The 15824-nt window shown below is 47.9% G+C and overlaps 2 protein-coding genes across 2 annotated transcripts in view; both read right to left on the bottom strand.

The window, feature by feature from the left end:
* Positions 1–2773: 2773 nt before the first annotated feature.
* Positions 2774–15824, bottom strand: part of Flnb (filamin B) — a 169652-nt gene continuing 156601 nt past the window's right edge. The window contains exons 47-48 of the mRNA XM_042679680.1: positions 10087–10095; positions 2774–2786 (exon numbers count right to left, since the gene is read on the bottom strand). Of these exons, the coding sequence (XP_042535614.1) occupies positions 10094–10095 (2 nt within the window). The 3' untranslated portion in view covers positions 2774–2786; positions 10087–10093. The remainder of the gene's footprint in view (positions 2787–10086; positions 10096–15824) is intronic.
* On the bottom strand, positions 4370–8256 carry LOC122107944 (protein ATP6V1FNB-like). The gene is made up of 2 exons (XM_042679812.1): positions 7746–8256; positions 4370–4488 (listed from the first exon to the last, which is right to left on the bottom strand). The coding sequence occupies exons 1-2, from the start codon at positions 8254–8256 to the stop codon at positions 4370–4372; spliced, it is 630 nt and encodes a 209-aa protein (XP_042535746.1).

The following is a 15824-nucleotide window of genomic DNA, read 5'->3' as shown; positions in this document are numbered from 1 at the left end:
GACTGCTAGGGTTTTGAATTGGGGTCAACAAGTCCTAATGCTCTGTCCTGGAGGGAAAAAACAAAATGCTTCTGTCTTTGCCAGCAGCCCACACAGCATGACTGGCATGTGCCAGTTTTCATTCTGGCAAACTCTGTGCGAGGGCACAGAATGGGCTCATCCTCAACCTAGTTGCAAACCTCTTGTATATCTTAGGTTGCCCACCCTAGCCCAGGCAAGGAACTGAGGTGGTCTTCAGGAAGGAGACAATCCCTGGTCCATCAATTCATCTTTCTCAGCCATGACTTTTAGTCTAGACAGTCTGAAGCTTCATGTGCACCAGAGTCCCTAGGGGTCCGTTGAAATTCAGATCTGTCTGCCTCCACTGTTCATGTTTTCACAAACTTGGTGTAACTCATTTTACAGCAGAGGAAATTAAGAGTTCAAAGACGCGTCGCCAAGGGGTGTCAGAAGTGCACTGAGAGTAGTGTGTGGTCTGATAGCACCACCTGGTGGCCTCTCTGAGAACTTCCCCCTTAGCCACCTGGGAAAACTAAGAAGGAAGCCGCCTGAGCCCCCTTGCAGTTAGGAATTACACATCCCACCCCACGTACGCCCAGAGTAACAGCCCACTCTCAATTAACACTAGTAAAGTGTTTAGATTGTTTTGTCCAACACAAACATAGTGAGCCAACATCCAACTTAAAATCTTCTAGAAACTGCATTTTAAAAACAAATGAAATTTTCTCTTACAAATTTAAACCCAGTGACCAGCATACTGCAAAGCCTATCATGTATTTCTTTTTTTTTTTTTTTTTTGGGTCCGGTCATGGGGCCTGAACTCTGGGCCTGGGCGCTGTCCCTCAGCTCTTCAGCTCAAGGCTAGCGCTCTACCACTTGAGCCACAGCGCCACTTCCGGCTTTTTTCTTTTTGCTTATGTGGTGCTGAGGAATCGAACCCAGGGCCTCATGCATGCAAGGCAAGCGCTCTACCACTGAGCCACCTTCCCAGCCCCATGTATTTCTTATATTTAGAAGTTATTTGTCCCAATATGGCTTGTTTCTATCTTGCCTGAGGCTGTATTACACTAGCCCAGTGAAGTGGTCCCTGTGGTTGGTACCAGACACTTCACAAAGATGAAAATATTCACTATCTAGGACCCCCTGACTTAACCTATCTATCCAGGTGTGCTGATTTCAACACATGATTTTTTCTGGTCCTGGGGCTTGAACTCAGGGCCTGTGTACTATCCCTGAATTCCCTCTCTTCCCCCCACAAAAAGCTGGTACTCTTCCACTTGAGCCACAACTCCACTTCTAGCTTTTTGGTAGTTAATTGGAGATAAGACTTTCAAGGGCTTTCCTGCCTGGGCCAGCTTTGAACTGTGATCCTCATATCTCAGCCTCCTGAGTAGCTAGGATTATAGATGTGAGCCATCCGTGCCCAGCTATGATTCAATTGAATAATAATTAATGAGATACTTCACATTCTTGTCAGACAAGCCTTGAAATGTACCTTTTTAAAAAATCATTCCAAGTGCCAAAGTGGATCGATAAGACACGTATGTTGTTAAATGTTCGATGACACACGAAGGTCCTAGCTATTGAATCCGTGAGTGCTTAGAGCCACCTCAGGAACACTCTACAGGTGGTCACTAGATACATGAAGAATCCCTCCATCCCTCCTTAGCTGGCTACCTGGAGAGAATTAAATCCCTGTATTGAATCTACCTCTTTTCTCCAGAATGGTACTAGCCCTACAGTGCCACCCTGGAATAGCAGAGAAAACAGCCAGTCAGATCGTTTTTGGAGTGTCTGATATTTGTTTGTAAAGCCTACACGGGGGCAGCTGTGTCTTCTAAGCAGCTGAGCACACGGGGCTGATGAGATCATGATGTGTAATTCACATGTCCAGAGCCAAGCACTGACGAAGCAAAAGAAGTTTCATTTGTGCCCCAGAGGTGTCCTCTTGCTTCAACACAGCACTTCTCAATCCATTCTGAGAGCCCAAGATCTGCCCCCTTAGGCCCCAAGATTCCACCCTAGGCCTGGCTACATCAATATTTATTGCATTCAACCAAATGACTCCCAGAGAACCCAACAAGATGTTTGGTATTCAGTTAATCAAGTAGTCAGGCCTGGTAGCTCGGGCCTAGAACATCAGCTGCTCGGAAAGTAGAGGTGAGAGAGCGTTGCAGTTTGAAGCTAGCAAAGGCAAAAAGTCAGACTGCATCTCAACCAATAAGCCGGGTGCGGTCATATACAACTGAGATCCCAGGTGCATGTCAAGGCCAGAGGTAGGAAGATTGGATCCAAAGCTGGACTTAGGCAAAAACATGAATCTGAAGGAGGACTGTGGGTAAGGGCCTAATGGTAGAGTGGCTGCAAGTGTGAGGTCTTGAGTTCAAACCCTTCACTGCTAAACACTAAAAATAATCCCATCTGCTCTGGCATTCGAGGCGACCACGTGTGTTTCAGAAGAACCCATTTCCATGGGAGCCCCTTGCAAGTTCTCACTCAAAATGGTTGGCAAGGCTGACTAGAGAAAACCAGGCCAGTTGGTTGTATTTGGAGTTCTAAGGGTCTAAGGCCTCTGTGAGGTTGCAGGCGGAGGAACAGAGCAGTAGGGACCTGGAGATTTCCTCCGGGGGTGATCCTCTAAGTGCTACTCTTTGTCTAGACTGAGGGTTTGCCCTTTTAGCCAGGCAGGGATGGTTTGCTTCAGCAAGGCCTACCCACTAGCATTGTGGTCTGGCCAAGAGCTGAGCCCTTTGAGGATGATGATTTGGGCTCCTTCCATGCTGGGGCTTCTACACAATGAGATGTTACAGGCTCTCGGGGCCATCTTTTATGTGTCTGGGGTTTTGCTTGAGAACCCTTTCCAAGGTGAGAAGGAAACCTAGCAAGTTGGCCCCAGTAACCGAGAACTGGCAGCCGGAAGGGAGGTGTGATGGTTTTGTGTTCCTCCAAGAAGGTACATCATCACGGCCACTGGCTCAGAACATGCCATGATTTGGAAAGAAAGTCATTGCAGACAAGAGGTCATATTGAGTGACATGAGTACCCTAATCCCACGTGATTGGAAGATGGCATGTGAAGACCATGTTTAGTTTTATTATTTTGTGCCAGTACTAGGGCTTAAACTTAGGGCCCGGACACTGTCCCACAGACTGTTTGCTCAAGACTTGTACTCTGTCCCTTGAGCCACAGCTCCACTTCTGGCTTTTTTTAGTGGTTAATTGGAGATAAGGGTCTCATAGACTTTCTACACTAAGCTGGCTGAGGACCATAATCCTCAGCTCTCAGCCTCCTGAGTTGCTACGATTACAGGTGTGAGCCACCAGTGTCCAGTGCCCAGGAAAGACCACCATGTAGATGCAAGCTACGGAGTACTAGAGTTCCAGCAAGCCACCAGATGCCTCCATAACTGTCACAGGGGACACAGCCCTGATACCATGTTGATTTTTGAACCCCTTGCCTCTAAACCTGATATAGTGAACTTCTGTTGTCTTATCCCAACCAGGTATAGTAGCCAGAGAAAATGAACACAGGAGGAGGTGATGTTGAGTTTAAGGTGGTGATTATGCCTAGAATTCATCCACAGGGCAACCAGTGGCTACACCAGGCTCTGGAACAGAGATGATCTTGCTGTAAGGGCATCTTTTCCTCTCTTCTTGGGCTTCTGGTTAGAGGACACAATCCAGCCATCTCCCACCTAGAAGTCATGTGACCAGGCAAGGCAGGGGGTGGGGGGAAACAGCCTCTCTTCTGACTGGCATGAGGGAGGGTATCCACAGAACATCACATGAGACCGTGGTAGAAAAATGACAACTTTGTTGGTGTAAGAAACTGAGGTTTCAGGGGTGTTTGTTACAGCAGCAAGGGAGCTTTGGCTAACCTCTAAGAAGTGAGAAAAGCAACAACTTGCAAAGGAAGCTACTTCTTAACTGTAAACTACACTAGGACCACACAAACCCGGCTAGGAATCCCTTCAACAAGATGCAGGGACATAAAGAAGAGGGAGAGATTTACTTCCCTTAGCATCTTGAGGACTTAGCAAGTCCCTCTCTTATCCAAGCCTGCTGATAGAGCTTTGAGAACCCCCCTGCCCCCGACCTGGGGTCCCCAGGAAAGGATCAGGCCCACACTTGCTAGTGAGGGTGGGGCTTGGGTAGTTCTGGAGCAGGAGTGGAGGTTTGTGCACAGAGACATGAGCCCCAGGGAGCGGCCAGTACATCTTCCAGGCATGCTTGCCCTCCCTCCTACCCAACTCCTGCAGCCAAGGGGGCAGAGCTCAACCAAACGCAGAGCAAGGTGAGGCCGGCTAGCTCCGTCTTCCTCTAGAGAGTCCCGGTGGAGCCCCCAGAAAGGACAGCCACCGCCGCCCAGTTCACATGACCTGGTCTGTCCGCCGTGGAAGGTTGAAGGCGCCATTTGTGGTGTAGAATGACTTGGAGATGGGATGGACTCTGGCATAAGTTGGTGTCCTGAAGTTCTTCATGACAGGCCCTGAAACACAGCGGAGGCTGTGAGCGAGGCTCACCTCCTCCTGCCAGGACCCCGTCTCCCAAAGGCCTGCAGGGTTGGGGGGGCAGCAGAGACACACTGCTATGACTAGAGGACACTTTCAGAACCCCGGAATGGCACTGTCCTCTTAGTCTCCCACCCCTGCCTCAGTCTCCCCACATCTGTGATCCAATAACTAAAAGCTAATGCGGAGGCAGGGGTAGCTCAGGAACGCCAAGGCTCCCCGGGAACACCAGGCCCAGGATCATGCAGCGCTGCTCTTTCCAACCTTGTCTCACCCTAGCCCAGGCTCACTCATCTCTCATCATCTTCCAGCCATGGTCAAGACCCGGCCCATCCCACTGCTCCACATGGAAGACCTCCAGGTGTGCCCCAGGCTATACTAGCTCCTAGAGTGCCCATTGGCTGCAAAGCCTGCCTGTGGAGGCAATAGTAAGACTGTTTGTAATATCGGTTACCATTTGTAGCCAGGCATTGGGCTCTTGCTGTCTTTCTATATGAAAGAGGTACTTTTTGCTGAGCATGTTGAAAAGATAATGCCTGGAAACCTGTTTGCATCCTCTGGGAGGATGTAACTGGGGTAGGAGGAGATGCTCGGTCATTTGTTCCCCATCAGACACGCCCCCTCTCCATACACACCTCAAATTAGGGTTGTAAGGTAGCAGGCTTATAGAGTATTCTGGAGATTCGGGGAGCAACTGTAAGCTAAATAGAACTCTGGAGGACCCCAGTCTCCTTGTCGCTGCTGCAAAGCGGTGAAGGCCCTAGCAGTCAAGAGTATGGAGTCAGCCCCGCCCCCCCATGTGACCCTGACCAGTGACTAGGCCGCTTGTCACAGGTAGAATGGCCGTTACCTCCAAATTCCAGATGATGACAAATGACTTTTAGTATATGTTTCATGCATACTTAGGGGTTTTCTCTTACTGAAAAAAAAATGTTACCTAATCTCAAGGGAGACAAGGCAGCTAGTGGCTCATGCCTGTAATCCTAGCTACCCAGGAGACTAAGATCTGAGGATCAAGGTTCGAAAATCTATCCAGACAGGTGCTGGAGGCACATGCCTATAATCCTACTTAGGAGGCTGAGATCCAAGGATCGAGGTTCAAAGCCAGCCTGGGCAAAATAAATAAATAAATAAAACTCCAGGAGACCCTCTCTAACCATCAGAAAACTAGAAGTGGGGCTGTGGCTCAAAGTGGCAGAGCACTAGCCTTGAGCAAAAAAGCTCAAGGACAGTGCCCAGACCCTGAGTTCAAGCCCCATGACTAACCAAAAGCAAAAACAAACAAAAAACAGGCAGACAAATCCAAGAGACTTGTATTTCTAATCAACCAGCAAAAGGCCAGAAGCAGAGACAAGGTTCAAGTAGAAGAACTCTAGCCTTGAGCAAAAATGCTAAATGAGAACGAAAGGTCCTGGGTTCAAGTCCTAGTACTTAACACTAGAGATGAGAGATGAGACAGACAGAAACTTACGAGTCCTGTCATTTCACTTGCTAGGTCTGTTACCTACTGGAAGACACAGACAGAGACCTGTGGGTGAGGGAGGAGAGGAAGACATCCCGTGGGGCCTACACTGAGACTTGCTCTGTGTAGTAGATGCTTCCCCGCTCACTACTCACAAGTCCCCTCCCCGACCACACACCTACCGGGGCAGATCCCCTGTGCTCACAGTCCTGTCCTGATTTCTCATCTATAGTCCTGATTTGTTGTTGTTGTTGTTGTCAGTCCTGGGGCTTGAACTCAGGGACTGGGCACTGTTCCTGAGCTCGTTAGCTCAAGGCCAGTAGACTACCACTTTGAGTCACAGCCCCACTTCAGATTTTCAGGTGATTAATTGGAGGTAAGAATCGCACAGAGGGGCTGGGAAGGTGGCTCAGTGGTAGAGCGCTTGCCTAGCATGCATGAAGCCCTGGGTCGATTCCTCAGTACCACATAAACAGAAAAAACTGGAAGCGGTGCTGTGGTTCAAGTGGTAGAGTGCTAGACTTGAGCAAAAGAAGCTCAAGGACAGTACCTAGGCCCTGAGTTCAAAGTCACAGGAATGGCATGAACCATGATCCTCTGATTTCAGCCTTCTGAAGAACTAGGATTACAGGTGTGAGCCACCAGCACCCAGCTTTAGCCTGATTCTTAAAGACTGTAGGACAGCAGTAGTAGCTGCCCCTCCCTGTTACAAGGTGCGTGCTGCATGGGAGCCTGCCTTTCCACAAGGCCCCACTGCTTCCTGTGCACCGAAAAGTCTGAAAAGCAGATCCCTCCCCCCCCCCTTCCCTCAGTACTATGTCATGTAATCTGCTTTTGTCTCCAGGAGCAAAAGGTGCTGGACACATATCAGACTTGCGTGTGTGTGTGTGCGCGCGCACGCGCATGTGTGTGCATGTGTATGTGCGTGCATGCATGCATGTGTGTGTTTGTGTCTCCATACTAGGGATTAAACTCAGGGCTTCCTGCTCCTGCTTGGCTTTTTCACTCAAGGCTGGTGCTTTATTACTTGAGCCACACCCTGACTTCCAGCTTTTTTGCTGGTTAATTGGAGACAAGTGTCTCATGGACTTGACTGCCCAAGCTGTATTCAAACTTCAGTTCTCAGATCCGTCTCCTGAGTAGCTAGCAGTACAGGCATGAGTTACTGTCTCTTGGCTCAATAACGTTTACTGAATGGATGAATGAATCTATAAGAATTCCAACCCAAGCCTCTTGGTTTCAGACTGAACCATTCCCCGCCCCCCCCCCAAAATCTGTTGGTTGCTAAGGCCCAGAGAAGTTAAGGTACTTACTTGCCTGAGGTTACCCAGTTCAGAAGTGGTAGGATTAGGATTTGAACTCATACCTCCTGATTCCGAATCAAGGTGTCATTCTCAAATCTTTGTTCATACATTTGTTCATTCATACCATAATCTCAAATTGGAAACTGAGAGGACCTGCCTAAAGTTTACAAAGAAATCCTGGAGCCCAAAAGTTCTCTGGAATTGGGATAGAGTCGGTTGTATACTCTTATGGACTGGAAAAGCTACAGAATCTGCTGAGGACATGGTAAGAAATTCAGTCGGGCAAAGGGAGGGGCAAGTGAAGAGGACCAGACAGACGATGCACAGGCCTACAAGTGAGAAGATTCCTGGCCTGTTTTGGGGGTGTTGAGCTAGTTCCATGCATTGAAAGAGAAATGATAAAGGAAGAGGCCAAGGTGGAGGGGGCAGGGGGGAGGCGCCTGGAATGGCAGGAGGGTTGTGGCCTTACCCACGTGCCAGCCATATTCCCAGGATGACAAGATGGGGTACTGGAACCTCTCCATTGGTGTCTGTTGGTATCGCTCTTTGAAGTATTGAGCTCGGCCTTGGCCGTCATAGGAGACGCCTTGGTACAGAAGCTTCAGAGTGCTGGAGGGGACTGGCTTCATGAGAAAGTCCTCTTGCTTTCTTTGCTCTGCTAGCTTGTGTGTGTCTTCTCTAGCCTGCCCAATCCTGTCTCCCTTGGGTGGGTGGCCTTGGACACTCCTTGGTTTGGGCAGCTGGTGCTGGATCCTCTGGGTTTCTGGTGGACCCAACTGTACCTTCTTGCAGCCGGGATGCACTGGGTCCACTGGCAAGGATGCGTTCAAAGGAACCTGCCAGGTATCTCTCTTTGCCTTGGTCCTGTCCTTCAGGTACTGTTGGCCATAGCGGATTCTCCAGTTGGCCCTAATGGCAGCCTCCTTCTGGATTCGCTCCTGCCAACAGTTCTGGGCCTGGGTAATAATCAGATCCCTCATGGCTAGGGTGGGAAGAAAGAACAATGCTTCCTATAGCTCTGAGGCCTGTGTTTGAGGGCTAGTGTCTGTCTCCAAGGAAACGAGTAGCCAATGAGAGCCAGGTTGCTAAGGTTCTGCTGGAGTGGAGGGGCTGGGCTAGTGAGGGGACACACACAGGCAGGACTAATTAGGCTGGAATAGGGGGACAGAATATGGTCACAACCTGCCATGGGTACTTGGCAGGGAAGGCCTGCCCATACCGAGGGAACTGGGCCTGGGGTGTCACCTTCAAACCTAAAGTTCCCTTAGGGCAAGGGGGTACAAGGAGCCACAGCCTCTAGTCCACACAGTGGACCTTGATGTGCACCCATCAGAATGCACCAGGAAGCCAGGAGGGTCCAAAAACAGGCCCACTCTCCACCTGTGGGTAGGTCCATGGCTGAGGCTTTGCCATAGTAACTCTGCTGCAGTGATGCTCACTGCTCAGCTCTGCCACTGCTAACTCAACGGCCTCGTCTAGATACAGATGGCAGCAGGTGTGTCCATTAATGTAGGGAGTGTGAAGTTCAATAGCGTACGCAGTATATGGAGCAGAATCTGGCCTAGTGGGCATGTTCCATCAACGTCAGCTATGGTTTGACAAGATGGAGGTGCACATAAGCAGAGATATCACAATGAAATTCCCCTTGGACAGCTAAGCTATGCTAATAATCATAATTGATCATTTTTTTGGGGGGGGGGTCTGGCCGTGTAGCCTGAACTCTGGGCCTGGGCACTGTCCCTCAGCTCTTCAGCTCAAGGCTAGCGCTCTACCACTTGAGCCATAGCGCCACTTCCGGCTTTTTTCTTTTTGCTTATGTGGTGCTGAGGAATTGAACCCATGGCCTCAGACATGCAAGGCAAGCGCTCTACCACTGAGCCACCTTCCCAGCCCCCTGGAGTTCACTTCTATAAATATTATATGATCAGATGCACATAGGCATTGTGCTTTGTGCTCTTCTCTTAAGAATATCCTCCTTTGATCTTACTGTGTGAATGCCTGGAATCCTGTATATTTTATCATGTCCCAATGTATTTTTATCTAGTTTCCACATGAAAGAAAACATGAGTCATTTGTCTCTCTAAGCTTGGGTTGCCTCACTTAACATGATTTGTTCTAGGTCCATCCATACATATAATTGGTCATGGGGCTTGAAGTCTGGGCCTGGGAACTGTCCCCCAGCTCTTCAGCTCAAGGCTAGCACTCTACCACTTGAGCTACAGTGCCACTTCCAGTTTTCTGGTGGTTTATTGGAGATTAGAGTCTCACGGACTTTCCTGCCCAGGCTGGCTTTGAACCATGATCCTCAGATCTCATCCTCCTGAATAGATAGGATTATAGGCTTGAGGCACTGGCACCCAGCTGATATCATATATTTTTTTAATCCACTCATCTATTGTAGGACATCTGGGCTGTTTCCATAGCTTGGCTTTGTGAATACTGCAGCAGAGAACATGGATGTGCAAATGTCTTAAGGTATCCTCACTTGTGATGTTCTGGGTAGGTGCCCAGGAGTGGTATGGCTGTGTTCTAGAGAAGGTCTATGCTTGAAACCTTTTAAATTTGATGCATGCTTGTCAGTTGTTTTCTGAGCAATTGGAATCTCATTTGGAAAATAATTTCCTATGTCCTTATCTTCCAGAGTTTTCTCTATACTTAACTATATTAAATTTTAAGTTCTTACTTTTTGAGTCATTTGGAAGTGATTTTTTTTTTTTGATCAGTTGTGGGGCTTGAACTTCAGGCCTGGGCACTGTCCCTCAGCTCTTCAGCTCAAGGCTAGCACTCTACCACTTGAGCCACAGCGCCACTTCCGGCTTTTTTCTTTCTTTCTTTCTTTCTTTTTTTTTGCTTATGTGGTGCTGAGGAATTGAACCCAGGACCTCATGCATGCAAGGCAAGCGCTCTACCACTGAGCCACCTTCCCAGCCGCTGGAAGTGATTTTTGTAAAAGGTGAGATATAGGTCCAAGATTTAGTCTCTTGCAAGTGAATATCAAGTTTTCCCAGCATAATTTTTTTTAAAGAGGTCATCTTTTCTCCAGTATATTTTTCTGGCTCCTTTGATTTTTTTTTTTTTGTTGTCAGTTACAGGGCTTAAACTCTGGGTGCTGGCCTGGGCGCTGTCCCTCAGCTCTTCAGCTCAAGGCTAGCACTTTACCACTTGACCCACAGCCTCACTTCTGGCTTTGTCTGTTTATGTGGTGCTGAGGAATCAAACCCAGGGCCTCATGCATGCAAGACAAGCGCTCTACCAGAGCCACCTTTCCAGCCCTGCTCCTTTGATTTTTGAGGGTTTGTTTTATATCTTGCTACATTTATAAGGTGTTTATCAGATCTAAGAAGGTTGGTTTCATTGTTATTGTTGCTGTTTATTTGTTTTTTGTGCTGGTCCTAGGACTTAAACTCGGGGCCTGGACACTGTCCCTGAGCTTTTGTACTCAAGGCTAGTGCTCTACAACTTGAGCCAGAGCTCCACTTCTGGCGTTTTTGGTGGTTAATTGGAGATAAGAGTCTCATGAACCTTCCTGCCTGGGCTGGCTTTGAACCATGATCCATAGGCATGAGCTACTAGCAACTGATCTAGAAGTTTTTTGGTGGAGTCCGTAGGGTCTGAAGGAGAGGATCATATCATCTTTAAGTAGGGGATAATTGGACTTTTATCTTCCCTATCTGAATTTTTTTTCCTTCTTTCTTTCCTTCCTTCCTTTCTTTTCTTCCTCTTTCTCCTTTTCCTGCCTTATTGCTCTGGTGGAGAATTCCAATGCCATAAAGATTTTTTTTTTTTTTGAGACAGTCTCACTGGGTGATCCTGGCTCATCTCAAACTCACAATCCCCTGCTTCAGCCTCTGAAATGACAGGCCTGGGCCACCATGCCCAGTTTATAGCCTCATTACTGGTGTGGAGATGTTTCAGGGCCCACTGTCAGTAGGTGGAGTTAGGCAGGCCGCAGACAGGGAGTTTTACTGCACTCTCTCACTTATTACAGAAATGTACAAGAAGGCCATCCAATATCACTTTTCCAGATGGAAACAGAGGCTCAATAATGTTAAATGGTTGCCCTGGGATCGACCACAGTATCAGTCAAGACTTTTGGTGTGACAAGATACCCAAGAGAGCAACTAAAGGGAGAAAAAACTTATTCTTTATTCTTTACCTCATAGCAGAGAGGAAGCAGAAAAGCTAGGAGGGGACAAGGGCAAGATACAGATACCAATGATAAGCCTCCAAGTAACCTACTTCTTCTTCTTTTTTTTTAATGGTACTGTCCCTGGGGCTTAAATTTAGGGCCTAAGCACTGTCCCTGAGCTTTTGTGCTCAAGGCTAGCACTCTACAACTGACAGCCCTACTTCCAGCATTTAGGAGGTCAATTGGGAGTCTCATGGGCCTTCCTGCTGGGGCTGACTTCAAACTGTGATCCTCAGATCTCAGCCTCCTAAGTAAGCTAGGATTACAGGCGTGAACCATCAACACCCAGCTTCCCTTCTTTTTATCTAGGCCCCACCTCCTGCTTTTATCACTCCACACTCTCCCCAGCTCCCAACCATGCCATCACGCTATAAATCCAAGCAATCCTTCCATTGGTTAGGTCATCATCCTCAGGAACCAATCATCTCCCAAAAGCCCATGCATTGGCAACTGAGACCTCAGGAAATGAGCCGGTAGGGAATATTACATATTCAAATCATAACATGCTGCCCCAGTCCCCAAAAGCCCAAATCTGTCTCATAATGGACAATGCATTCGATCCATCTCCAAGAGTCCCTGTGGTCTTAACGGTTTCAGAATGCTACCAAAGTCCAAGTTCAAAGTTTCCCTTAGAGATCCAAGGTAAACTCATAGCTGTGAGTCTGTGTAAAATCAAACCCAATTTATATTGGTTATATTTATATTGGTTATAGTGGTACAAAGTAAACGTTCCCATTCCAAACAAGAAGAATGGATACATACAGAAAAGGATGGGACCAAGGTAAGTCTGAAACCCAGCAAGACAACTGTTTGTGTGTTTGTGTGTGCGTGCGCACACCAGTCATAGGGCTTGAATTCCTGGCCTGACTGCTATCTATGAGCTGTTTTGCTAAAGGCTAGCTAGTATTCTACCACTTGAGACACAGCTCTACTTCTTGCTTTCTTTGGTAGTTAACTGGAAATAAGAATCTCTTGGATTTTCCTTCCCTGGGGCTGGCTTGGAACCATGATTCTCAGATCTCAGCCTATTGAGTAGCTAGGATTACAGGTATGCACCACCAGTACCTGACTCCACATGGCCTCTCTTTGGTGCTTATAAAAGGGACTTAAAAACTATTTGTGCTAAAAAGCACTGGCTCCTTTTGGTCTCTCTGCTGCCATTCTACAACTTTCCTCTGAGTCTTTCTCTCTTGCATCACTCTCTTGCAGTTCAGGAAGGACAAGACCAATCGATAACATCTTTAAGATGAGGGATGAAGCTACTTTCAAGGAAAGAAATATGAGAGACTCCACAAAACAGATCATCCCCTCAGACAACAATGCGTTTCTTATCACGACCAGGCGCCGGGGCTGCTTGACCATTCCAAGATAGTAATCAACCAAACTATATATTTGTCTGGGCCTCTAATAATTATGCATACCTCTTGCTCCTTGCTCCAATTCTTTATCTAAATCTTTATAGCATTAGTTCATGTCTGTATCTTTTTTAAAATATAATTTTATTATCACTGTTTTATGTGGCACTGAGGAATCAAACCCGGGGCTTCATGAATACTAGGCAAGCACTCTACCACCAAGCCACACTTGTATCTTAAAGATGGGCTGAAGTGCATTCTTTGCCTCTTCCACAGGGTGTCCATGCCTTGTACAAATCTCCTTTCTCTGTGTTTCATGTTATTCACCTACTTGTTTGATGCAATTGGTGGGAATGGCCAGACCTGACATGGGGAGCCACTGGAGATAGGCCTCTACCCTAGAACTCTGTTACTTGCTGGCTTTGTTGCCTGCCTGTGACTTTCCTCTGCGGACATTCTGTGTTTCTGGCTTTTCTAACTTCCTTGGGTCTCAACTGTAGCTTAGGCTGCAGTTTTACTGATTGATTCAGGAGTTACAAACCTGCAGGAATCCTGACTGTGGTATACAGTACCTGGCCTCTCAGGCCTGTATTTGAAATCTGGGTAGAAGCCCTGTGATCCCTGTAACTCTGACAGTCTGTGTGGCTGAGTGATAGGCAGTGCCCTTGGGCCATGGCTGCAGCAGCCTCTGACTGCCTGGATGACTGAACTCTGGGATGGCTGAACATGGGGAAATGATTCCCTAGCTGCCCAGTCCAAGCAGGGCACCCTTAGGTGATCTCTTTCCAAAAGTAGTCTTTAAAATAATGAGTTAAGCTGAGTGCCCATGACTCATGCTTGTAATTCTAGCTATTCAGGAGTCTGAGATGTGCCTATCATGGTTCAAAGCTAGCCCAGGCAGGAAAGTCTGAGAGACCCCTAACTCCACTAAACTAACAACAAAGCTGGAAGTGGAGATAGGGCTCAAATGGTAGAGCCTTAGCTTTGAGCAAAATGTAAGTCTAGGCCAGAGCCCAGGCCCTGAGTTCAAGCCCCAGGACTGGCTGGCATACACACACACACACACACACACACACACACACACTAATAAGTTAAAAATATTTATACCCACCGGGCACCAGTTGCTCATGCTGTAATCCTAGCTACTCAGGAGGCTGAGATCTGAGGATCACAGTTCAAAGTTCCAGGCAGGAAAGTCCGTGAGACTCTCATCTCCAATAAACCACCAGAAAACTGGAAGTGGCACTGTGGCTCAAGTGGTAGAGCGCTAGCCTTGAGCTGAAGAGCTGAGGGACAGCGGCCAGGTCCAGAGTTTAAGCCCCACAACTGACACACACAAAAAAATCTTTACACCTCAAGCCTGCCATGGTGGGCTCTGAGATGCTCTCAAAAATCTTTCCTATTGTCCAATGCAAAGTACTTGGCTTTGTTTTAATGGCCCTAATCTCTTTAGCAACCACACACCTTTCTTAGCTCCAATTTTACACAGGTTTTCTGGCCCAATTCTTTCTTCTCTGCATTTTGCTCCTAGTTCTCATTCTAAATCTGGCCCTGCCCGGATTCCAAGATGGCTGCAAATTAGCTGTAGGAGGAATGGCTCAGGACAAAGGACAGAGATATAAAATGGAGGAGTCTGGGATGCCTAGCCTTTATCCAATCATTTCCTCAAAGCCCATCAGCTGGCATCAAGCTTCCCAATAGATGAGTCAGTGTGGGGTGGGGTTACAGGGAAGGCATTTCATATTCAAACCCATGTACACCATGTATTACAGACACAAAATTCCCCTGGAGAGTAACAAGCACAGAGGGAGCTGGGAAGGTTAGGGCAGAGGAAAGCTCACCAGAGGCTCCAGCAGCCCCATGGGCCAGTCTGTTTGTCCTCACAGCCTCTGCCTCTCTGACCAGGGGATCTGGTAAGGCCAGTAAGAAGCAGACTACTCAGGATGTGCTATGCACTCTTTGCTGTGTGTGAGCTCATTTATTCACTGAACAAACAGGAATTCTCTTCTTGATCCTGTGCTTGGCACCAGGAATCAAGGTAGATGAGAGTCAGCCTACTTGCTTTCTGGACCACAATTTCAGACCAGAAGTCAAAAGAAAATTATAGGGTTGGGAAGGTGGCTCAGTGGTAGAGTGCTTGCCTTGCATGCTTGAAGCCCTGGGTTCGATTCCTCAGCACCACATAAGCAGAAAAAGCCAGAAGTGGCGCTGTGGCTCAAGTGGTAGAGCGCTAACCTTGAGCTGAAGAGCTGAGGGACAGCGCCCAGACCCAGAGTTCAGGCCCCACAACCAACCAAAAAAGAAAGAAAATTGTAATCAGGTGTGGGGTAGAGGGGAACATTCAGAGAATGCTTCCCAGAAGATGTGTCTTTGAACTAAGATCTAAACTAGGAATATGAGTTAGCCAGGCAGAGTTAGGAAACAGTGATACAGCCATTTGTTTTGAATGGAGGTTTCCCCATAATCCTTACATTTTCCAGAGGGCACTGAGGTAGTCATTACCTGCACTGTCTCCACCAGTAGGTGGCAGTGTCGAGTCCAGAATCTAGATCTGAGCCCAGTTGTGACTGCTTTTCTCACAAGACCCCACATCAACTCCTCAGCTTGTAGTTGGGCCTAAAGTCCCTGGCCTCATACCTCTGCCCAGACTTCCTTCACTGAGAACATCCTGAGCGGAGTCAGTCCACTGGATAGGATGGACAGTGTCTGACCGGGCGAGGCAAGGCATCCTGGTGCCTGGGGAAGGCGGTAGTCAGGGCTGAGGGGAAGCCAAATGCAATAAAAAGGCTGGATTCTTTGTCTTGGGGAGATAAGCAAGTCCAAAGCTCAGAGCACCCTGGGATTCGTGCCATACATCAGGCTCGTAAATTCCCATCTCCTGCCTGCCTTTCAGAACTCTCAGGAAGAGAAAAAGGGTGTGAGAGGTGGGTGTTTCTCTCCCCCCACCCCAAATTCCATGCACATGAGCTGGTGTCCGTGGGCTTGGGGATCCAGACAAAGCCCA

The sequence above is a fragment of the Dipodomys spectabilis genome, unplaced genomic scaffold (genome assembly GCF_019054845.1).
Source record: "Dipodomys spectabilis isolate Male_0828 unplaced genomic scaffold, ASM1905484v1 ptg000054l, whole genome shotgun sequence".
Taxonomy (NCBI): domain Eukaryota; kingdom Metazoa; phylum Chordata; class Mammalia; order Rodentia; family Heteromyidae; genus Dipodomys; species Dipodomys spectabilis.
This window is presented reverse-complemented; position numbering and strand designations above follow the sequence as displayed.